The 25,139-nt window shown below is 35.0% G+C and overlaps 2 protein-coding genes across 5 annotated transcripts in view; both read left to right on the plus strand.

The window, feature by feature from the left end:
- LOC105230025 (protein sax-3) overlaps nt 1-25,139 on the plus strand; it is a 363,063-nt gene that overhangs the window by 255,395 nt on the left and 82,529 nt on the right. For all 4 annotated transcript variants that reach the window (XM_049452774.1, XM_049452773.1, XM_049452772.1 and 1 more), the window contains exons 3-4: nt 5,813-5,934; nt 9,034-9,214. In XM_049452774.1, coding sequence (XP_049308731.1) covers nt 5,813-5,934; nt 9,034-9,214 — 303 coding nt within the window. The remainder of the gene's footprint in view (nt 1-5,812; nt 5,935-9,033; nt 9,215-25,139) is intronic.
- LOC105229981 (apolipoprotein D) overlaps nt 1-25,139 on the plus strand; it is a 527,418-nt gene that overhangs the window by 89,261 nt on the left and 413,018 nt on the right. The gene's annotated exons all lie outside the window — the stretch shown is intronic.

Raw genomic sequence — 25,139 nt, forward strand, 5'->3', positions numbered from 1 at the left:
GCAGAGCCAACAGTGTATGCGCAAGCCCCGCTGCCTTGTCGCAGTACGGTGTGACACTCAGCAGACATTTACAAGGTTCCATGTATATCAATAGAGCGGTACGGTCTCCTTGTTGCACGTTGACTCCCTTCCGTTGGTTCAATGCATCCATCCAACGCTTCTATGTGTGTATATGTGTGTTGGTTTGTGCGCGACAACCCGGTCGTTAAGTGGCATTTTAATAATTTGTTGAACATGCATAATAATGATGGTTCGCAGTGGCGGCGGCGTGTGTTTAGTTAGTAGCTACTGATGTTGCACGTTGCTGCGCACACCCACCAAATCGCGCTCAATGTTGGCAGAAACGTGATTTTAATTTTTAATCAGTTTCACTGCATCGATACACAATTCTCTTCTTTTTTTAGTTTGCTCAAAGCAATTTTTATCAAAAAACACTAACAAAAACTACAAGCAATTTAATTGAAGCAAAACAAAAATAGACACTTTGCTGCTCGCACATGCTTGCCACATATAAAAAGTCAATGGCAATGTGGCGGGCACAGTTTTAATTAATTTGGCAGCTCATAAAGGGCTCCCTGCGAAAATATCCAGCCAACAGCCTCTAGTTCGAAGTCACTGTGGTGTGTTTGTGAAGGAATATTGGCAACGCGCTGCTCCGCCATGGAAAATTTTAAATAAAATTTACGAAAATTTCAAAGCTCCTCTCTGCTATAGCAGGATGTATGAAAGAGTGTGGGTGCGTCTGCACGCCAATTTAATTTGTTTAAATTTTTGGGAAAATTGACTCTGCGCTAATTTCACGAAAACTTTATTAACTTTTTAATAAGAATTTTTAATTATGAAATATGAGAGTCACAGTGCTATGGAGAGAGAATATTTGTTTTGTAGGTGAGCTAAAAATAGTCAGGAATACAGAAATTTTGAAAAAGGGAATTTAAATATATACCTGTTAGAAGCCTTAAAAATAAACAAATTAAAAGCAAAAAAAAGTTCAATTTTTATTTGTTGAAAGGAAACCTGCTTATTTAACCAACACTACTATTTTCAGCGAATTTTTACTTTAGCCAATGTACAAAATTACTAAGCAAATAAAGCGAAAAATAAAGTTAAGATAGTTCTGAGAAAATTATATAAAAAAAATATTATTTTCTTTTTTAAATTAATTTTTTAAAAACTAATTTATAGAAAATTAAAAAATTTATTTCTACTAACTAATTAATTAATATAAAATTAATAACTATTTTAATAATATATTTAATATTTAATTATTATATGTATATAAAAACTATATTATTCAGAAAAAATATTTTAAATATTTTCAGAACAAAAAAATATTTTTTCAAAACAAAACAAAAATGCTTTTTAATTTTTAATTTTTTTTTTCAAAATAATTATTAGAGGTAATATTTTTTAATTTTTAAAATTTTATTTAAAAAAAAAAAAATATTTTTTAATTTTTAAAATTAAAAAAAAAAATTGAAAAAAATAATACTTGTAAAAACTATATTTTTCAGAAAAAAAAAATTTTGAGAACAAAAATATTTTTAAATTAATTTTTATTTTTTTGAAAAATAGGTATTAGAGGTTATATTTTTTTTATTATTTTTAAATTTTTAAATTTTTTTTTCAAAAAATAAAAAAATATCATTATTTCAAGTTTCATTATCTACCATATACGGAATAGAGCGTGAAATTTCAGAATCAAGTTTAAATATTTTTAAATTAATTTTTTTTTTTTTTGAAAAATATGTATCAGAGGTTAGATTTTTGAAATAATATTTTTAAACTTTTTTTCAAAAAATAAATTTAAAATAAATTTTTTTTTCAAAAAATAAAAAAATATCATTATTTCAAGTTTCATTATCTACCATATACGGAATAGAGCGTGAAATTTCAGAATCAAGTTTAAGTTCAAGAGTAAAAAAACTGTTTCAATAAAATAATAAATTATTTATATGATGTAATAAAAAATTCAGAATCTTTTGTTTATCAAATAATTAATTTTTATTTGTCGAAAATTTTGCTAATATTATAAAATTATTGGGCACAATAAATGGTCCTTTTGTGTGCTCTCGCAACATGCTGCACAGAGTATAATAGTTTTATTCACCCAGTTGGGTGATTGTTGTATCACCTAAAACTAATATGTACTTATATACATATACTATAAATGATTGGTTGACGAGATAAATTGAAATCTGAGTTACAGTCTGTCCGACCATCTGACAGCGCAATCGATAACATGAGTAAAAATATCTTAAGTCTAGTATATTCCTTGGCACCCAGTTGAGGTAGGTATTGCCGATAATCGGATTAATGCTACGCCCACAAAACAAAAATATATAAAGTGTCATGAATAAGCTCTAAATTAAGATTTATAGCTGTATATCAGTCTGTTCGTTAAAATATTTGAAAAATAGGCGTAGTTCTGGCCTCTAAATGGTTTAATGTACATATCATCCAAACAGCTAAAGATAAATTAACCAAAATTTGTTGGGAAGAAGTTCTTGTAGCACTTATTCATACACGATAAAAACGGGTAAAATCAGATATCCACGCCCACACTCCATATGACGGTTATGTTAAAAACCAATAATAGTGCGTTAACTCACTGAATAAACGCGTCATTAGCAACTGCTATAAAAGCCAAGATGGTAGGAAGCGTTTTATAGAATCTGGTGTAAAGAACCGTGTATACACTTGCTTCGCCGCATCCTCCCGTATTTATCCAATACAACTCCACATACCTTCTCTATACCTAGTACTTCCGCTTGGAAGATGGTGGCTGAGTTTGGTAGACGGATAGAAAGAGAGTTGTTAATATCATTATGGCATACACCTTCCCCTACACCGCAGTCCATTTTAGACCTGTCAGTATAGATAAACGTAGTATCTTTCTCCCTCTGCTAAACCTATTCTGCATTCAAGTCTGAGAGACTCTCTTCCAAAAGTTGTTATTGAAATCTAACCTTGTGAGAATGTAGTCTGATTTATGTAGATAGGTTAAGCTGGTTCAGGATGCCCTTATACGATATGTAAAGGGTGATTTTTTAAGAGCTTGATAACTTTTTTAAAAAAAAAAACGCATAAAATTTGCAAAATCTCATCGGTTCTTTATTTGAAACGTTAGATTGGTTCATGACATTTACTTTTTGAAGATAATTTCATTTAAATGTTGACCGCGGCTGCGTCTTAGGTGGTCCATTCGGAAAGTCCAATTTTGGGCAACTTTTTCGAGCATTTCGGCCGGAATAGCCCGAATTTCTTCGGAAATGTTGTCTTCCAAAGCTGGAATAGTTGCTGGCTTATTTCTGTAGACTTTAGACTTGACGTAGCCCCACAAAAAATAGTCTAAAGGCGTTAAATCGCATGATCTTGGTGGCCAACTTACGGGTCCATTTCTTGAGATGAATTGTTGTCCGAAGTTTTCCCTCAAAATGGCCATAGAATCGCGAGCTGTGTGGCATGTAGCGCCATCTTGTTGAAACCACATGTCAACCAAGTTCAGTTCTTCCATTTTTGGCAACAAAAAGTTTGTTAGCATCGAACGATAGCGATCGCCATTCACCGTAACGTTGCGTCCAACAGCATCTTTGAAAAAATACGGTCCAATGATTCCACCAGCGTACAAACCACACCAAACAGTGCATTTTTCGGGATGCATGGGCAGTTCTTGAACGGCTTCTGGTTGCTCTTCACCCCAAATGCGGCAATTTTGCTTATTTACGTAGCCATTCAACCAGAAATGAGCCTCATCGCTGAACAAAATTTGTCGATAAACACATTTCGAACCGAACACTGATTTAGGTAATAAAATTCAATGATTTGCAAGCGTTGCTCGTTAGTAAGTCTATTCATGATGAAATGTCAAAGCATACTGAGCATCTTTCTCTTTGACACCATGTCTGAAATCCCACGTGATCTGTCAAATACTAATGCATGAAAATCCTAACCTCAAAAAAATCACCCGTTATAAATGAAAATACCTAATGATACCTCTTGAAATAGTCAAAATTTTAGTTAAAAAAAAATTTAAAAAAATAAAAAATGTTGAAAAAAGTTTTAAATGGCGGCTTTCCAAGAAACAATAATTTTTGAGAGCAAATGTACAGTTCAGGGTAATTTAAAGCATCGAAATTATTGTTAAATCGTATACCTTCTCTACTGCCTTTCAAAGATCGTGTGGAAATTTCAAGCCCATATGTCCAGCCCCAGCAGGAGAAGATTTCCTCAGCAACACAAAAAATGGCATTTAAAGAAAAACGCATTTGAATTATTGTCAACCGATTACACCAAGTGAAAAAATTCTTAATAACATGCTAATAACTAAAAAACTAATATCTGCGATACTAAGTATTTGCCGGATAAATCACAAATTTTCGGAGAATATTCTGAAACATTTAATATGTCGCTATGCTTGCAAATAGCGAGTAGATTTTTAGAAATTATTAAGTGAACGAAACCCCTTAAAAAACAATAAAAAGTATTTATTTCTTCAGAATTTAATTTAAAATCTCAATTTCATTTTTGTTGTTGTCATATTGTTTCATGCTAATTAGTTTAATTACTATTTTCTACTAAAACGACTTAGTTTTTTAGGGGTTTGTGTAGTTGAATTCGATGTATTCTTAAATTAATCTCTAAATAATATTCCATTACAACAGTTTATTAGCCAGAAATAAATGTTGTGTTTTTTTCTAAAACTCTTTTATTAGTTTTTGTATTTTCCGGTTAGGTTTTTAATTTAATTAAAAATATATATTTTTTTAATATTCTTCAACGCAATTTATTTGATTTGACACCGGAATTTAATTTTCTAAACTCAGTCGCAAATTCAAAAATAAAATTTGAAACCTGCAACTGGCGCTAAAAATGTTCGTACAAAATTCCGTTGCACTCTAAATTGCAAGTTTAAATATACGAAAGGCTTGCAATACGCGGATATACATAAATAAATAAATATATCATGATCGGCTTTGAAACTAAATAAATTTAGTTTTTTTGTACTTTTTCAATGAAATATTTTTTTTTATTTTTTTTTTTAATTTTTTCGCAAACCGTATTCGCTAAGCTCGTGTCCAAACTGTTACTCAAAGCTTTGCAAATGAATGGAATATAAAATTTCCACAATCAACACGTTCACCACCCAACAAGCTGCGTGCCACAACAGCGCCACGCTGATCAATGAAACCGAATAAATTTGAAAAATACAAAAACTATTTTTTTTCGACTGTGAAAAAAGCTGTCATAGCAGCTTAGTGAGAAAAAAGCGAAGGACACAAAGCCTTGCACTCAGAAACACAAACACGTTGCAACAATAAAGCCGCACACGTTTAGACAACACTACTAATGCCGGTGGATAGGAATGGAAGTGGAAAAGTATTTTTATATAAAAATATATATGTATATTTATTGCATATACCTATGTATGTATGTGTGGCAAGCTAAAAAAAGGTAAATTTATTTAGAAAAATGTAGTCTTACGTGTGCTTGTGCGTGTGTTGCCACACAGCTAAAATATTTGCTATCTGCAACGCCAACAATGCTTAACCCTATTCAAGTGGCAAATAGTTTGCTCCCCATGCAACACACAGGCACACAACCGCACACGAATTTACCGCCACATTGCTTTTGTTTTTGTATATTTAGGCCACCGCATACCCGTTTATAGCGAGATCTCTTTGTTTTCACCGCATTTCCGCAAATATTTTTTTAATCCTTTTTCTGCAACCGAACTATTTTTTACCGTTTGAACGATTTTTTCCATTTTACTAAACATTTTTTTTAACTTTTTTTCGCATTCTCTTTGCAGCTCAGTATCAATCACCGCGTATAATCGAGCATCCAACAGATTTGGTTGTGAAAAAGAATGAACCTGCCACACTGAATTGCAAAGTCGAAGGCAAACCGGAGCCGACAATTGAATGGTTTAAGGTAAGTTCATGCTGTAGAAAATAAACGCTAACACGGATAACAACGTCATGTGGCACATATAGTGGCATATGAGCATATATGTGTTTATATGTGTATATATATATTTATATATTTGTGTATTTGTACAAATTTAAAGTTGTGTGTGAGTGCCGCTTTTCGTTATTTATACTCACTAGGCGCAAGAAGCCTGCAACACGAGCATATAAGTGTGTGTGTTTGCCCAGGGATTACTGCCCGTCAGTGTATTAAATTATCTGCTCTGCCTGAAAACTTACTCAAATACATCCCTGCATATGTGGCACGAATTTTATTTAATTTTCCGTCGCTTTCTCTGGCCGTCTTTTTGTTCGACTTTCGTTGAATAAAACAATTGAAAATGTAAATCCCGGCAATGCCATGGCAATAAAGTCGCTTACAATTTGAATTGTAATAAATTTGAAAAGGTAGCGGTGCATTTAACTGTATATATATATATATATGGTAAATATATATGTAATCAGAAGAAGCTCACGGCAGGCGGCATTTTCGTAAGGTTGTGCTGTAAGGTGGCTGCATTGGCTAGACGGCATTTGAGCTTTTGTAAATGCCTTTAATGAATATTGAGTTGTGGATTAGTTGTCTGCAGAATTGTTAATTTATATTTTGGTAGCTTGCTTTCAATTGTTGTACCTCAGACAAAAATCATTGATTTATTTTATATCTAAGAGGAAATTAATTTTCATCAAATTAGTTTTAAGGAATTGAAGACAATTCGGCTTTGTCGTTTTTTTTTTGTTATTTTAGCAACATATTACTTTATTATTTTTTGTTATATTATTTAATCAATATGATATTCAATGTTTCTGCTTTTCTCTGCTCTACCAACAGCAGCTTAGATGTAGGCACCGGTTTTTACATATACTACCGTTGTACAACTACTTAAGTGGACATAAAGTGAAAATTCGAAAAAGTTCTGATTTTTTTTATATATTTCGATAGTCTACGCCTTTAAAAATATTATAAGAATAATATTAAATATTATTAAATTAATATTTCAAGTATTTTTTGAGTTATAGCTTTTTAAACTGTGAGCACTGAGCTCAATCAGCTCAATCAGCCTGGCTTTAACCTTCCTATACCCGCGCCAAATATTTTAACACCTATACACGCGCACGGTGTGACAGACCGAGACTTTGACTCCTCTTACCTTTTTATTTTTCTATAAAACCGTTTATATTTTTTTTATTTTATAGGAACTAAATGATGTAAAAAAACAAAAAATATCAGTTGTTAGCGTAAATTATGTATTACTTTAATGACTATCAGTCTTTCCAAAACTTTCCAAAAAAAAATATGTACGAAAAACTGTTTCGTCGGTCTCACAGACATGTGCGCGGGTATAGGAAGGTTAAACGCGTATTTCTCAAATCTACATTTGTCAAATTGACAGCAGCTGTAACTCAAAAATAAATAATCCGACCACTAGACCTCTTTCTGCTTTTTTGGTACACATTTCCTACCAAGTTCTTACAGTATTTCGATTGTTTGACAAATATAATTTTTAGTAGATCAAAAATCATAATTTTTCGGCAAAGCTCGATGAATAACGAAGGAGTATAGATAAAAGCAATAAAATAGTATTTTTGCTTTATAAAAATTAAATATTTTATAACGTTGCCTATATTTAGACATGATAACGAGATTTTAGCGAAGACACATACCTTTTTAAGCGATTAAGAAAAAATCTTTAGTGGTTTATGAGTCAGAACAATAGTCTATTAATTTTTTCTCTTAAAAATTTTTCAAAGTTTTAGTTGATACTCAAATATTTAAAGAATTTTTTATTAAAAAAATGCTTAGTGAAATGAAAAAAATTAAATATTCAGGTGAATTCGTACTTATAGCATTAAAATTCTTTTCACCGACACAAACTTCTGCTTCAATGCTATTTATTTCAATTTGATAAATACTTTTGAATTTGAGCAATTCTATTTCAGTTCATTCCAGTTCATTCCTTCCTTTAATATTCTCTTTCATTACAACTTAATTTCAACTCATTCCATCTCACTTCCTAACAATTGATACCTTATTTTCTTGAACCCAAATATTTAATTTAAAATTTTATTTATTCTTTCTTCCATACTACACGTCTTTATGTATCATAATATTTTGCTGAAATAAAAACATCAAAAATTTAAAATAATCTGCCTTCAAATTTTTAAATTCATCTTACAATTAAATGACTCATTTTACCTTACTCACCACTACCTTTCAATGCAATTATTCTGCTCCCTTTTCTTGAAAAATTATACCAAACCACAAAAACAGAATAACAAAAACAAAAAGGTAACCGCACTTGTCGCAACAGCAGACAAAAGTGTTTGCAAGTCATGAAAACGAAAGTGGCATGCAACACATACGTAACACACGCTTCTAAGCGTGCCACCTACAGTGTAAATTTTAATTCAACTGCACCTGAGTTTCACTTTTGCCACCAGAAACACAGAAGCTGCGCAGTTAAACCGCAAAAGTTTGTAAAGTTAGGAAAAAAATTTGCGGTTTGTCTTTTGCAGCCTGATATCATCGGGTGACTTCATTTCCAGTGGTGTGAATGTTCCTATATACATACATTTATAAGTTTGAGTGTTCTAAAACCGCATTCATTGTATTTTGAACCCATCATCAAGAAATGATATTGTTAAACTAATATACTTGTTTCACATCATACATTTTGTGACTAGTTTGCAACCAGTTCAAAAGTCATTGCAACGCTTTGAGTAAAGTGATAATTATTCTGATCCTAACATATAAAATATGAGGGCTAGTTACATCACTACTCAAAATGAACCTAATCGAGACTGTGAACAGCATGTTATTATATATGTAGTAACTAGTTATTGAATGATTATGGTTGGTTTCAATGCAGAGTATTTAAACACATTTTTTGGGCTCAATTTAACCCTTTAGTTCTCACCTTTTTTAAGTCTATACTAATCATTTGGTGTCTCATCCAAAAAAAGTTTAATTTTAATTTTTTCAAAGTTTAATTTTTTACTAAAATTCCTCTTAAATATTTTCCTCAATTTAATTTAGAATTTTTTGCTCTCTTTCTTCCTTTAGGATGGCGAACCGGTCAACACAAATGAAAAGAAATCGCATCGCGTACTCTTCAAGGATGGTGCGCTCTTCTTCTATCGCACTATGATGAGCAAAAAGGAACAAGACAGCGGCGTCTATTGGTGTGTGGCCAAGAATCATGTCGGCAAGGCGATTAGTCGGAAGGCCACGCTACAAATTGCCGGTAAGTGTAAGAAAACTTCAAAAACCAAGAAGAACATACATTTTTCTCTTATTTTAATTAATACTAGCGTATAATTTTAAAAAGACAGAGAAAGCAGGGTAGGCATGGCGCTCAGCGAAAATTAGCGTCATTCCTTTGCAAATTGTCTTCTCTCCGCTAAGCACGCGAGCAATGTGTGAATTGAGCTTGGTATTTAACACTGCATTTGCAACTGTAGTTTTAAGTGTTAATTTGTGGCGCCCGAATTTGTTAGCAAGCTTGTTAGGTTAGTTTCAATGAGTTGTTGGCTTCTTAAATTTCTCTTTCTTTTGCCTCGCGAGTTTTTTAGTATTAAATATTGTTTAAATTTTATACTTTGAAATCATATTTAAGATTATGGAAATAGAGAGAGGATTCTCAATATTGCATTAACCGCGATTTTATAATATTTCGTTCAGAAGTCTTTCTCAAAGTCTGGTCCTCTTTAGAAAAGCTAGATAAGCGATTGTGAAAGGAGTGAGCCTAAAAACAACTAACAGCATTAGTTCTTGGGTTTTGAGAGAGAAATTGTATGACAGTGACAATCCCTAGTAAACTTTAAATAAGAGTACGTGCTCTTCGTGAATCCGATTACCCTGACATAACATTACAAATGACGAACTATTGAAATAGCACAGTGTGGAGAGAAAACTGATATGAATGGGATTAATTTGCTCCCTTGAAGTCATCAATCTTGCGGATTCTTGCTTTTGAACAACCTTTATCTGACCTTTCGTCTTTTTTTCTCTAGCTTCTTTTATAGGACTTCTTTCCTTGACCGATTCCAAGCTTTTTCTTTCACAGCTCCGAGCATTTTGGACGGATGTTCTCTGGCAAATGCCTCACTACGGCCAAATAGAGCTCCTTACTGACCGTCTGGACTTTCGGAAAATAATTAATGCTGCACCTAACAGCAATATTGATTAAAAAAATGAGCATCACTTTGTTTGTTGCGCGGCTTTAACAGTTAAAATGCTCTAGATGAAGGTGGGATCAGTATTCGCACGATCAAAAATGTCCAAAAAGACTTGTTCTTTATATACATATGTATGTATAACGGCACTTAGTTCGCATAACTGTTATTCAGTCGCAGAACTTTATTTTAAGACGTTAGGTGACCTATTTCCTCTATTTAAAAAAAGACAATTTCAGGTCATAAGAATCGAATTCAAGGTAAAATACCAAGATCAAAACAAAAAGAAGATCTATGTATAAGAAATATCACATCAAAGGATGAGAAAAGAGTTTTGTATGTATTTAAATAGTTTTTTATTGAATTTTATTCAGTTCCAGAAATCAATAGGCCGTCCGCCGTTCAGCTTGGCGATTTAAACTTTAATAACCCTCTTCTTTTTAAATAATCTTTTCTTTGGTGTTTCTTGTGGTTGTTTACCCATCGTCTCTTTCAAAGTTTCCTTAGAATAACTGAAACCATAACATATCTCATACGCTATCTAATAAAACTTCATGATTTCAAATGAAACAGAAAACAAAACTTTAATTGCACCGTTAAATGTATCTCCTCTATTGTTGTTGTGCAACATAAAACATCAATCTCCCACCTAGTGGTCGTTCGAAGTTTATGGTTGAATTTAATGTTGATGCTGAGAGATGAAAGATGGAAGATGACTTTTGTGGTTGATATGATGAAAGTGAATTAAAGCGGAAAAATAGTAAAAATGACGAAATGAAAACAACAAAATGCGAGAAGAAATAACAAACACCGCAACAACAAATAACAACAACTAAGTGCCAGCAAGTGCGTACAAACAGAGACAGGAGTAAGCGCAGCAAGGCAAACAAACAACAAACCGCAAAAAACAACAACAAAAACTCATCAAAATGCAGTGAAGCACACTTCGCTGCAAAGTGAGAAAAAAATTCCAAAAAAAAGTTTTGAGAAAATAGGTAAAAAATTAGTTTGTTTATTTTCAAAGGATTTGCCGAAGTTCAGCGCGTATTTTGACCGCAAGCAAAGTGTTAAAGCTTTGAAAGTTGCACAGCTGGCAAGAGCAGCAACGCAATTTAATTGCGCCGCCATACACACGTCACTCAGTGATTGCTTGCAACAACGCAACTATGCTCAGGCTATGCGACACACAGCACGGCAGGCATATCAGTCAGGCAGTCAGTTAGTGAGTCAATCACTCACCTGACGTGCTAGTAATCGTAAAAACGCCCGCTGCACCCATGGTGGCCCAAGCGCCAGCTTGTCCGCCCGTAAAGCCTATGCAATAGACACAATTTCACAACTTACCGACTGTTACCTGCCTCCACTGCCTGCTCCATTACCTCCTCCGCTGCTGCGTGGCTGTGAGTGACTGCGTTCTTTGGTGAATCAGCGATCAGTCAGATGCTAGACAGATTGTTTGAATTTACTTTGCATTTTGATGAATTATTCTGCAAGGTGAATCGTAAATGTTTGCAACAGCAATGGCAACAATTATAATTAAAAGCACTTCAGCACTTTGTGGGTGTGTTTTTGTGTAGCAGATTTACTTTTATTTTTTTCGGTCAGTGGTAGCAATTTGAGAAATTACTATGAAATGTACGCATACTCATATTCGTATTTGTAATCTTGTTCGTTTTCTGATTTATTTTTTAATTATACCTTGAACATGGTATCCACGAAGTTTGTAATGACCAAAAGTAAATCTTGAAGACCCTAAAAAAGAGTGATTCATTCTGATTCTTTTCGAAAGAAAAAACTCAGAACTTCAAATTTAATGTGGAATTTTTACTATTGTTTGAAAGACAATTTTTGGTATTTATTTTTTGAAGATTATTTATTTCAAATATTGACCACGTCTAAGATGGCCCATCCATTGAGTCCAATTTTCGATGGTTCGTTCGAGCATTTCAACTGATAACTCACGAATGACACGCATTATGTTCTGCCCCAAGACCCTAATCGATCGGGATGGTCCGCATAGACTTTAGTCTTCACATATTCCCATAGGAAAAGGTCTAACGGTGTGATCTCACACGATCTTGATAGCCAATCCACCGTCTTGTTAAACCAAATTTCGCCTAGATCTCATGCTTCAATTTCAGGCATAAAATAGTCGGTTATCGTGGCGCGATTACTGTCGTCATTGATGGCTATTTCCTCACCGGATCATTTTTGAAGAAATATGAACCGATGGTTCCACCGGGCCACAAATCACACCATACCGTTGGTTTTCTGGATGATATATAGAATAATATTTACCTAAAAATTTTCTACGCGAAACTATACTTCGTACTCCCGTGATACACACGCATTCGTATTTTTCTACATACATACATATTTATGTAAATAATCCCTCAACAGCTAAATTTAAAATATGAGTTCGCTAATTTCCTCCAATTGCAACTACTCAACGACAAAACCTGTTTCCCCGCACCCACCACCCGTGCCACATAAGAATCGTTGAAAACCACAGATTTTCTGTGACAAAAATACTTCAACAAGTCAACAACAAAAAGGAAGACGACGCCGCCGCTGAAACACAAGTGACACGACTGACATGTTGCAAGGCAGCATAAAGCAGGCGACGCCGAGCTTATGTCAGCAGCAGTCAGCAGAATATGGAAAATAAAATGACGGGAAAAAAATAAAGCATAAAATAAGGACTGAGCAAATGTGCGACAAATACTGACAAATATACTTGTGTGGCAAAAACAATAAAAAAGCGAAAATTTTAATTTTACGCCGCATTAAAATTTGTCGCTAATGCCACATCACTTGCACAACGCGCGGTCTGCTTTTCGAACGCACACCACACTGCGCTGCTGCCCCGCCCCCACTTTTGAACGCAAAAAGCATTCCCCAACGCATTAAAAATATGTATTATTTTTGTTGTTGTGCTTGTGCTTGAGTTGTTGTGTCGTTAGTACATGCGACAATTGATGTTTCCTAAGTGTTGCCATGATAGATTTATGGCGCATAAATGACCCCGCAACACGTCCCCTTGCAAATGTATGGAAAATGAACGCTTCGGTGTGGCATAAACACATGTACATACATACTTATGTATCATATTTATGTTTATAAATACTTGAGTATGAGCGCCATGTGCGTCTCTTGGCGCTTCCTCCATCTTTCTCCTTGTATTTGTACGATATTTTGCGCTTGCTCCACGCTCTGGCGGTCTGTCTGTCCGTTTGCTTATTTGTCGTGCTAGCAAAAGTGTCAACAAATGTTTGATTTTATATTCTTGTCGGCTCATAAGTGCTTTTGAGTAAATAAATTTGATTTTTTCCACAATGCAATAAAAAATAAAAAGTGAAAAAATGTGTTTTTCTCATTAGTCAAGCGTGCGCCTGGTGTCTGAAGAATGAAACGAAATAATTCTGCATTAAATTGGCATGAGAAATTCGCATAAGTGTGTGCATGTGTGCGTGTCTGCTTGTGAAGTGTTGTTGCGGCAGCGAATGTGTGTCAATAAGTTGAAGTGTTGAGCAAATGAGTTAAGTACTTATGTGGACTATTTACTGCTATGCGTTATGAATATGAGTCAATACATGTGCAAACACACACACAGTCCATGTGTATGTGCGTGCACTTATTTAAAAGCAAAATCATATTTACACTCGTACTTTTATTGACTGAAACGAGAATTATGTCAATATGTTCATGTGTACTTCATGCTCGATTGCTTCATTTACATATACAACTATGTATTTACATATACACACATATAAGTGTGTGTATCTATTTATTGTGAGAAAATTTTCAAGGCATACAAAAGACTTGAAGGAAATTTTTGTATTAGACATGTTTACTACTTATAAATACGTGTACACTTACACATATAAACTAAAGTTGATTTTTCAAAAATTTTAGCATAAATTGGACAGCTTGAGGATTCTTAAAGTAACTTGATTCCTAATAAAAATATATATGTAGTTATAGAATTGTACCACCGTGCGGAAACCTTGGAATTGGGTTGGCAATTCGGGATTTGACTATATTGAAAAAAAGCCTATTACTAACAAAGGGTGATCCATTTTAAATTCCGTAGTTTTTTAAAAGAAAATACACAGAAACTTCAGTCTTCTTTAATATTTATTATTTGAAGATTATCTCTTTCAAATATTGGCCGCGACTACTTTTCAGATGACCCAACGGTGTGATATCACACGGCCGATGATTGCACAGGCCCACAAACCACACCGAACCGTTGTTTTTCTGAATGAAATGGCAGGTCTTGAATCTCTTTAGGTCCCCCTTCGTCACAAATGCGGCAATTTTGCTTGCTTACATACCCAATGAGCCAGAAATGGGCATCATCGCTGAACAAAACTTTGGCTCGAAAACGTCCGCTCTTCTCGGAACTTTTCAAAAGCACATAGGCCGAAGCGATGTCGCTTGGGATGAACGACCGGCTTCAGGTCTTGCACAAGGTGTATTTTGTACGTATAGTATAACACGTTCAGTAGGCCGATTATGTTGACCATAAGTTGAGTGGAACACATTCTTTATGGAAGGTGAATTGTAGTAGGATTTATAAACATTGTTCAGGCGTAAGTCCTTACATGATGAATTGCCAAATAATACTGAGCAAAAATGATATTACAGCTTGACAGCTTCGCGATCTTTCAAAAAAAAAATAAGGCTATTGAAAAAAGTACTTTTACTTGTTTCACCTTAAAGTGAGGTTCAAATAATCACGGTTGACCTGGGAAAAAAAATATATGTACATATGTATACCTGTATGATGGTTGTGGCACGATATTGGTTAAAAAGTTTGTGAAAATTTAAGGTTTTGTTTCAAATTAATAGTATCAATCTGAATCATTTCTTATATACACATGGTGTCTTTACTTGATTCTGGACATTATTTGAAAGTGAGACGATCGTTATACCTTCTTTATCGGCGTAGACACCTCGTACAGCTTGGGAGGTTATATCGAGGTTCTTGTTTTCTTTTCATTGGGTGTGTTTTTTTTTTATGTGGCGGATGTTAAACCCACCCTACAACCTTGGACAGTGATGTTTCGTCTTCCAACTTTAGCTCAACTTTCAACGGATGTATTTTTGGCTACGCAGAGGTACTTGGTCAGCTGCTTGAACCAAATGTAAAATAATCGCATTTGTCCACTCCCAAGTGAATGACGCTCAGAGAACTTTCCTGACTTCATAGCTCCATCCTCCAATTTACCTAACGATACCCATATGTCTGTTGTTTGTCTTAAATTCGTCTCACACCATCCCATACCTGAAGAAATTATATATTGAGTCCCCTAGAATAAAGAGTTCGAAATGGACTTAATAAGTATATGACATTTTCGAATATCAGTAAGGCATTAATTAAAAAAATTTTTTGTTGTCACACCATAATCAATATGTACGATTATATCACACCTGATGGTATGGCCGGATTGGAAAATTCTTATGGATCCTACCTGTTCCTGTCGACGACGAATGATTTTGCTGCTGAAAAGTTGCCCTCAATAAAAGCTTGTGAAGATCGACTGTACCATTTTTTCCAAAGGGGATGCGTGTTCTTATGAACGGAGTATTTTGACATTACCTTCAAAAAAGAAATAAGTTATAAAAAATGATATATATTTAACCTAAATTGGATTGTTCTGTCTATACTAACTAAAACCTTCAGCTTAACAAAAATCTTCTTCTTCATTGGGGGAGCCATCGCTTACGCGGTTATGGCATATGTACCAGAAAACTAATTAGATCTTATAATATGTATCTATGACAGATTCAATGTTTGTTCACGTAGGAGTACTTTAGTACAATATAAATAAATATATATGTATTGTAATATAGGCGTATGTATGTAAATGTATAAAAATTTGTAGCTAAAAATGGAGTTATTTCTTTGTGGATTGAAAGGAATTGTTAAGCTACCATTTCGAGAAAATATGAGCGCCGATCTTTTTATGTGATCTTGCCCCATCGAACCTCGTACTGCCATAGGTAGGATTGAAATTATGAGAGCGAAATTTGTAAAGTTTGATTTCAATGAGTACCTAGACTCCAAGTATCCAACGAAACAAGCATTCCAGTGTTTCCAAAACCAACTAAGTATTCCATCAATAGTACGAATTCGTCAGTGTCGCGAGATGCGAAAAGAGTCAACAGCTTTGCAACGTGAGAAAAAGTTCAGAATGAAATTTAAATCGAGGAAACCATAAATTAAGTTAAGTTGTTTCTATTTTTTATTCCTTGAAGTGCAGTTAATAAGCGAGTGCAATAAATTCAGCCGACTTTTTATATTTTTTTTGTTTTGTGTTTTTTTTTTTGCTTTTGTTCGTGTTTATATGTATATATGTTATATGTGCATAACAACTTAAAGAAAGCCAACACAGCGGGTTGCAATGAGGCGGCGATCGAGCGTGAAAGAATTGGCGTAAAAAGCGACCGCCCGTGGTGTTATCAATCACTGCAACATTTTGAGGCAACAATAAGAAGTACGTGAACCGGAGCAACGACGACGAAGAGCATAACAAAAGCAGTATATGTAAGAGCGAAGAAGAGCAAAACCCAAGGCAACTTACTTATCGCGCGCTGCACTCAGAGCACCGTTACGCCCGCTTGCAACACGAGCGACGCGTATCAAGCATAAGCTTCAATTTGCGGATGAAAATAAAAAATGACAAGAAATACAAGTAATGTTGCAAGCAAAACTCGAATGCGCTTTATACGCAATATTGCAGCATGTGGCATGTTGCGCAAGTTTGTCAAATAGCGAGTAAATTAAAAAAAGTAAAGTATTCGCGTAAAAAACCGGTGCCATATGTGCAACGAAAAGGGTTCATCCCGGAGGTGGGAGAAACTGTGGCAGCTTGTAGCTAAAAAGCTTCAATGAAAGTGTGCATGTTGCAACAAATCACTGTTGTAGCAGCTAATATGCCAAGCCACATATGCAAGTCATTTGTTCCGGCTACTTGCAACAAAAGCGTTTGCTGTTGACAGCGCCAATACTACACGATTTGCTGCAGTGATGAATAACGCTGTTGCAAGTGGTGCAATTTGCAACACGAGTGCGCACAAGCTGATGAATTGTTTACAATTCGTCTGTGCGCGGTAAATTGCTGACTAGTTGGTGGACGTACCACAAGCGTTTGCTGCAAAGCCAATTGCGTATGTGCCACAACACAGCAATGCACTCACAGTATGCTGCACTACAGATGTGGCAGCGCCACTGAAGTGCAGAAAATCATGGTAAAACGCTGATTGACAAATGTGCAACGAAAGCCATAGATTTATATGTGGCAAGTTGCTGATAACGCAGATTTTTGTTTGAAAGTTGCCACACACGCTGGCTGCAACATGGAGTGTGCTGCAAGTTACTTGCAACAAAAACTGTCACTCTGCCACAAGGGTCAAAGTTGGGAGAAGAATAAAAATCGTAGAAAAATTTGCAAGTAGATTAGATAAAAGTGCAACATTTGAGGCAGGTTGCAAGTTTGTAGACGTACTTATGTATATGCAACAGCGCCTAAAAGCGCTGCTTCATTGCAAGTCAACACATTTGTGCTCGTGACTTTTGGCCTTGGCCACGAAACACATGCATACTCTACTCCCAGTTAGACATACATGCAACATTAATAAAGATTTGCCGGTAGCGATGGGCGTTGCAACCTTCGCTTGCTGTTGCATGCATTTCATTGATGCAATCATTTGCAGCGTTGCAAGATCAGCCATAAGCAATGGCAGATACAATTTAGTGTAGATGTGTAGTGCAGTGCAGTTATGACAGCGTTCGTGGCATTCACCATGAAATCTGTGGCACACACAATGCAGGTCATTCCGTTCGAAAAATGCGGAAGAACTGTGTGGCATGAATTGGTATTATATATGAACTCATACACGTATGCGCTTATATCATTTGCTGCATAAACAATTGCTGCTACGTGCATGTGGCATGTCCGAATCTGGGTTGAAATGATTTACCAGCCCAATCGTTTGCGCGAATCCTCCTCTCAACACATTATTTAGCGATTAACCCTAAAGTGTTTCGGGGCCCTCATGTCGTGCGCGAGCGTGTGTGGATGTGTGGAAATTGTCGCTTCCAGCGCTACATATCTGTTGCATCATAATAGTTACTCCTGACTGCCACATTTCACTACCACAATAATTTGTTATTATTAATCAAGACATACTATGGATGAGATGTGATTGTTGCCACACACATTTTATTGTAAAACCGACTGAGGCAGTCAATCTCTATCAAAACTTTGTGATCTTCTTTGAAAGTAACCTTAACTTTACTTTAATATTAAGCTCAATTTCAATCACAGTATCAATGTCAATGTCAATCTCAAACTTGATCTCAAGCTCAATATCAATCCCAACCTTAATTTCAATCGATATCAATATCAATATCAATATCAATATCAATATCAATATCAATATCAATATCAATATCAATATCAATATCAATATCAATATCAATATCAATATCAATATCAATATCAATATCAATATCAATATCAATATCAATATCAATATCAATATTAATATCAATATCAATATCAATATCAATATCAATATCAATATCAATATCAATATCAATATCAATATCAATATCAATATCAATATCAATATCAATATCAATATCAATATCAATATCAATATCAATATCAATATCAATATCAATATCAATATCAATATCAATATCAATATCAATATCAATATCAATATCAATATCAATATCAATATCAATATCAATATCAATATCAATATCAATATCAATATCAATATCAATATCAATATCAATATCAATATCAATATCAATATCAATATCAATATCAATATCAATATCAATATCAATATCAATACCAATATCAATATCAATATCAATATCAATATCAATATCAATATCAATATCAATATCAATATCAATATCAATATCAATATCAATATCAATATCAATATCAATATCAATATCAATATCAATATCAATATCAATATCAATATCAATATCAATATCAATATCAATATCAATATCAATATCAATATCAATATCAATATCAATATCAATATCAATATCAATATCAATATCAATATCAATATCAATATCAATATCAATATCAATATCAATATCAATATCAATATCAATATCAATATCAATATCAATATCAATATCAATATCAATATCAATATCAATATCAATATCAATATCAATATCAATATCAACCTCAACCTCAATCTCAATCTCAACCTCAACCTCAACCTCAACCTCAACCTCAACCTCAGTCTACACCTCAATCTCAACCTCAATCTTAACCTCGACCTCAACCTCAACCTCAACCTCAACCTCACCCTCAGCCTTAACATCAACCTCAACCTCAAGCTCAACCTCAACCTTAACCTCAGTCCCAATCTCAATCTCAATATAAATATCGATCTCCACCTCAACCTCAAGCTCAAGCTCAACCTCAAATTCAATCTCAAATCTGTCACTTTCGTTCCACTGTTTCTTGCAGCCGATGGCCATCGGTGCTTCAAAAGCAGCACATATTACTTTACTGATTTTTCAAGCTCCATTGCAATATGCTCTTATATTTGTGGCATGATGCTCGCAAACACACACATTCTCAAGTAAATATCTGCGCCCATATACCATATGTCATTATTTGTATATATATTATCCGCAATAGTCAGCTAACTTTTTCGGCTGACAGTCCGCAACCGAAACCGTGGCAACTGATGCAGATGTTAAAGATTTGCTGCAACAATGCCGCAGCGCAGTTCAAACCACCATGCCACATCAGCGGAGCGCTACAGCTATAGCAACAGCCGCAAGCTACCGCAAAACAACGCGTGCCGCAATCGCACATTACGTTGCAAGGCTCCGCATTCTGCCACACACACACACCCACACTTGCAACACATCCACGTGTAGCTGAACCGCAGTTGGCAACACACGCGCGTTGTTGTTGCATTTTTTTTTTCTATCATCATCAGCACTTTGCGGCTACAACTTTGTCGTGCCTTGCCCCACCCCAATAGGTACGAACAGCGTGCAATTTGTGGCGCTGCAAGTGAGTGTTGCCCTGCCACCGCCTCAGAGGTTAAAGTGTACGCTCACAAACTTCTACTTCGTTGTCTTTCTCCAAGTTGTCGGTGCCTGGTCGCAACCTCAGGTGATGCTTACTCGCGTACGAAACAAACGAAACGTTGTTCGCCAAGTGGGTGTTTACGCGCGGCCAACAAAAACAAAAACTCATCAACGCTGCATCTCTATTGTGTGGCATGTGTTTATGGGTTATGACGTGGCGCTGTTGCACATGCCACAGTTTGTGCTGCTGCTGTGGCATTCATGCGCCGAGTGAGTGCACCTTTGCGGCGCGTTTGGTGGGTAGAGGAAAGCTTTGTTGCCTGCAGTAGCGTGTAAATTGCTGGAAATTTGCAATTTCACAGCAGATTTCCATGCGCTTGCAATAATAGTTTTCCATTGCTTGCGTCTTTTATTTGATTTTTATTGAATTTTAGGTAGGTACGGTGCTATTTGTTGGTTGTTGGCACTGATCTGACGATTGGCGTATGCAATGCGATGTTTCTACTTTTTTCTGTTTATTTGGTGTTGTTGCTGGTGGTTTCAGTTTTAGTAATTTCAATCTCTTAACAGGGAACAGTAAGGTTGCACAGAAAGTTGGAGACCCAATAATGTATTAAACATAAATGATAAGCGTGTCAAGCTAAGTCGATTTAGCCATGTTCGTATTTGCGAGAACCAGTCTCCCAATCCTTAGATCGAATTACTATAGCTTGTAGCTGTCATACAAACTGACCCATCAAATTCATGTCCTTATAAGGAAAACTTTTGAAAAGATAGCTTCAGAAAATTTTACACAGTTTATTTCCCAAGATAGTCCTACAAACTCCAAAAACATTATTTAGATTGGGCTTCTTTAGCATATAGCTACCATACAGACTGATCGAACCAAATCAATAAAAAGACCTTTTCATAACCTTTAATGCAATAAAAAAACTCACCTATGGTGGGAATTAGAGCTACGGTGCAATCGAAGCTAACGTCTTTAAATGTTTTTTTTTTCGAAAATTCGAACCTAAAGACGTTCACTCTCTTCTAACTATAAAACATTTATATGAAAGATATTTAAAGTAAACTCCAAGTCGTTGAACTCTGTTTCGAATTATGTTAGAATTTTCGAACTTCGAATTTCGAATAAAATTTCGATCTTCGAATTTCGAAATAAATTTCGAACTTAATCTCAAAAGCTTTATTTTCAAATTAAATTCAACTGAAACTCTCGTTTCCACTCAAAAACTGCTCAAAGTTAAATTCTAGTTTAGAAATAGTGTAAAATTTTTAACTTAAGTCTAAAAGTTTAAAAATTAAAGCTTTAAATTTTTTTTAAGTTTAACTTAAATTCCACTTAAACTTAATTCAAATTTTAAACAGACAAAAAACTCGATTTCAAACACTACAAACAAAAGTTCGAAATATTTAGACTCAAAGCTCAGTCTCAATCATTCACAAAACGTGCAACGCTAATATAAAAACTTATCACACTACTCATGGTTTACACTCCAACTTAAAGTCAACTTCAAAATTATCTCAAAAATCCAATTCAACTTTTTCAAAAATTTTAACTTCATTAGAAACTCTAATATTAGCTCAAGCCAATGTTACGCAAATTCAATTAGAGCTATGCGCAGCCACTCACGTTAAATTCGAATTTAATAAATTTTGATTAGTGGCTGTAAGTTATCAGTAAATGAGGTTTAATGTCTCTTCTACTCGCTTCCCACAAACAATATTTTCTGCTCGAACTTTTTTCAGCAGTTAACCCAGAAATATAGTTCTTCCCCAACTTTTGCTTCGAACAGTGGTTTATTTCACTATTGCTTTTCATTATTTTCATATCCGTTTCCCGGCATTTCACTTTTCGAAACTTTCGTTTAACATATTTTATGGCTTAACTTCCAGCATTCGCACCATAATTGCAATAACTTAACCGCACATTACACGCATATACAAACACACCTAGAGTATACAAAGAACCAACACACGCACTAGCGCTCGACGACTCCGTTTGACTCATAAAACTTCATTTAATTTAACAAAATGGCTGCACTGCTCATTCGCCAATAATTACTTTGCCAATTACAGCTGCGAAAAGTTTTTACTCAATCAATTTTCATTCAAAATAACAGATCAATAACTTTTCCAATCAACCCAATTTGAATAAATCCCTCAATTGCATTGAAGCTTTACGAAAACAGCAAGACCAACAACAACGACAATAAGGTGGGGGGAAAGAAATATCGACAGAAACCCGAAGCTAATCGACATTTGTTTTCATAAGTGCTGAGCGCATAAACCACGCTACGCTTAAGACTCTAGCAAGCAACAACAAAAACAAGCATTGCTACTAAGCTAAGAAATGCAGGAGGGTTGCATACACACACATATATATGGACCCCGCCTCGCGTCTTTGGTTTATTGCTTTAGTTTAGTCTAAAACAAATAAATCGAGTTGTAAATTACAGCTTAACACTTTTCAACCCCGTTAAATTGCCGTGCACCTATACATAAATAAATTGTATGTAAGAAAGTGCAAGTCCGGGTGTGTGTGTGGCTGTTTGGCGCTGTAAACCTATTCAACTGCAATTTAAGCCACTTTTCCTGCGGGTGGTTGTTCGGATTCAGGAGTTAGTTGAGCTACTTTGCTTTTATTGCAAATCGTTTACCCTAATCCTTGCGTGGAGAGTTGCATACACGTAACTGTACGAATTGACGTTGCCAGAAGTGTGGATTTTTTGTTTGGTTTTTTAAATTCGGCATACTCTTTTCTTATCAGCAGAAAGCAAATTTTTAGTTTTAAGTACCGAAATTTGTTTTTCGGGATCCCGAAATTTCGGGACTGATGTTACGGTACATTGTCTTTTTTTGTAAAATGGTAATATAAAATATTGGAAAAATAAATTGCTGACAAAATAAATAAAAAAGTTTCGGGATCTCGAAATTCATATTTTCAATCCCGAAATATTTTCTTTTTACCAAAAAGCGAACTTTGCATTCAAAGTCTTGAAATTTATTTTTCGGGATCCCGAAATTTCGAGATTGAGGTTAAAGTAGTTTGTATTTTTAATATAAAATATTAGAAAAAGAATTGGTGACAAAATAAATCAAAAATTTTGGGCATCTCGATATTGAAATTTTCAATCTCGAATTTATTTTAAATTCGTCTAATTTAACGAATTTATTTTTTGGGATCCCGAAGTTTCGGGATTATGGCTAACGTTTTTTTTAATTGGTAAAATAAAACATTAGGGAAAAATTGTACACAAAAAGAAAAAACTATCGGGATCCCGAAATTACACATCTTTTTCTCTACATTTTTATCCGGGTTTATTACGATAATAAGTTGGTGATCAAAATATTTCCTTATAAATATGATTTTAAATTTTTTACGCTTGAAGTCAATCTGGCAACTCTCACAACCGCTTTCAGCGTTTTAAACTCCTTTGCCTGCTGACTCATGCACCAATCAAGAACAGCCAAACCGACGATGAGCGAACGATGAACTGCCAAGCTGACGAACCCCAACATGCATTTATTGCAAAACTTTTCCAATTATTTTCCCAATTTCCACATTTAGCCCGAAAAACTTGCTGGGCAAAATTGAGCGATATACGTCAATGCAATGTGCTGTAGACAGCCCACCGCTCTTCGCAGTTTCGCACCCAGTGAAGCGCTGCTTTCTTGCAGCGTAGACTCTGCACGCTCTTGTTTTCGAGTGTGTGGCATGCATAACGCATAAGTTTGTTTATATGTACATATATGTGCAAGAATATGCCTGGAAAAAGTGCTTCAGTCTTATACAACTCCTTTGCCGCGCATTCACATACTCACTCCTTCATCTGCGCTGGTTTTGTTTCATTTCCGCCTTTAACGCCGTCTCACCTCAGCTGCACACATACCCACACACTCACTTGCGCCCGGCAAACAAACTTCAATTAGTGCAAACAACACCGCAGCCGCATCAATCAAGCGGAAATAAACAACGGTGTGCATGCTGGCTGGCTGGCACTGGGCTCTAGAAGAGTTCGGTTATTTGCCCAGCGAACTTGAGCCAATTGCTGCAAGCATACACTCGCTGACACATGTGTACATACATATAAGTGCTTAAGAAGGAATGAGAACTGCAGTGTGTAAAACAAAAATAAATAAATGAGAAAATGCAGCAGAGAAGCTTGGCTTAACAAGCTCACGAAGACTGAGACACACACAAATTTCAGCAACGGCTTGCACCCTGTGTGCAACATGTATGACGACGCACATAATCCTGCGGCTAAGAACTAATAAGTCAATCAAATTGGCTTGAGTTTCAGTGTTGATTGCTAGCAAACAACAGCTATAACAATACAATAACAATAACAACTGCAATAACTTAAAACTCTGCGAGTAATGAGGCGAAGAGTCACGAATTCAGTTTTAAATGGCTGCAACGCCGAAATATAATACTTCAGTGCATAAAGCACGTGTGTGTCATTGTATGGGTTTGTGTGTATGTGCGTTGTTAAAAAGTATATATAAAATCATTTGATTTACACCCCATTTTTCGCGCATTGTTTACACTCACTGCCAACTCCTCATCACTTGGTGAACTGTATCTCTTTCTTTATTTGCTCATCTGGTTTACGCAGTTTTATTGCTTTGCTGCACGACTGCCTAAGGCTCTAGAAATAAAATTAACAAAAACAGCAACACATGGCGCTTAAACGTGAAAATAAACACGTCTGCTCTGGGCAATCACAGGCTGTTACAATTTTTGACATCTTGCTTATTAAATGAAGAGAGAGGAGGAGGGATCATTCAGAGCACTTTAAAGGGTATTTATCTGGTTTAATTTTCAATTTAAGGAAAATTTGTAACTTATTGCTAGTGTGTGAGTCTTGGATAATATAAAATAAGCATTAATA

Source organism: Bactrocera dorsalis, chromosome 3 (genome assembly GCF_023373825.1).
Source record: "Bactrocera dorsalis isolate Fly_Bdor chromosome 3, ASM2337382v1, whole genome shotgun sequence".
Lineage (NCBI taxonomy): Eukaryota > Metazoa > Arthropoda > Insecta > Diptera > Tephritidae > Bactrocera > Bactrocera dorsalis.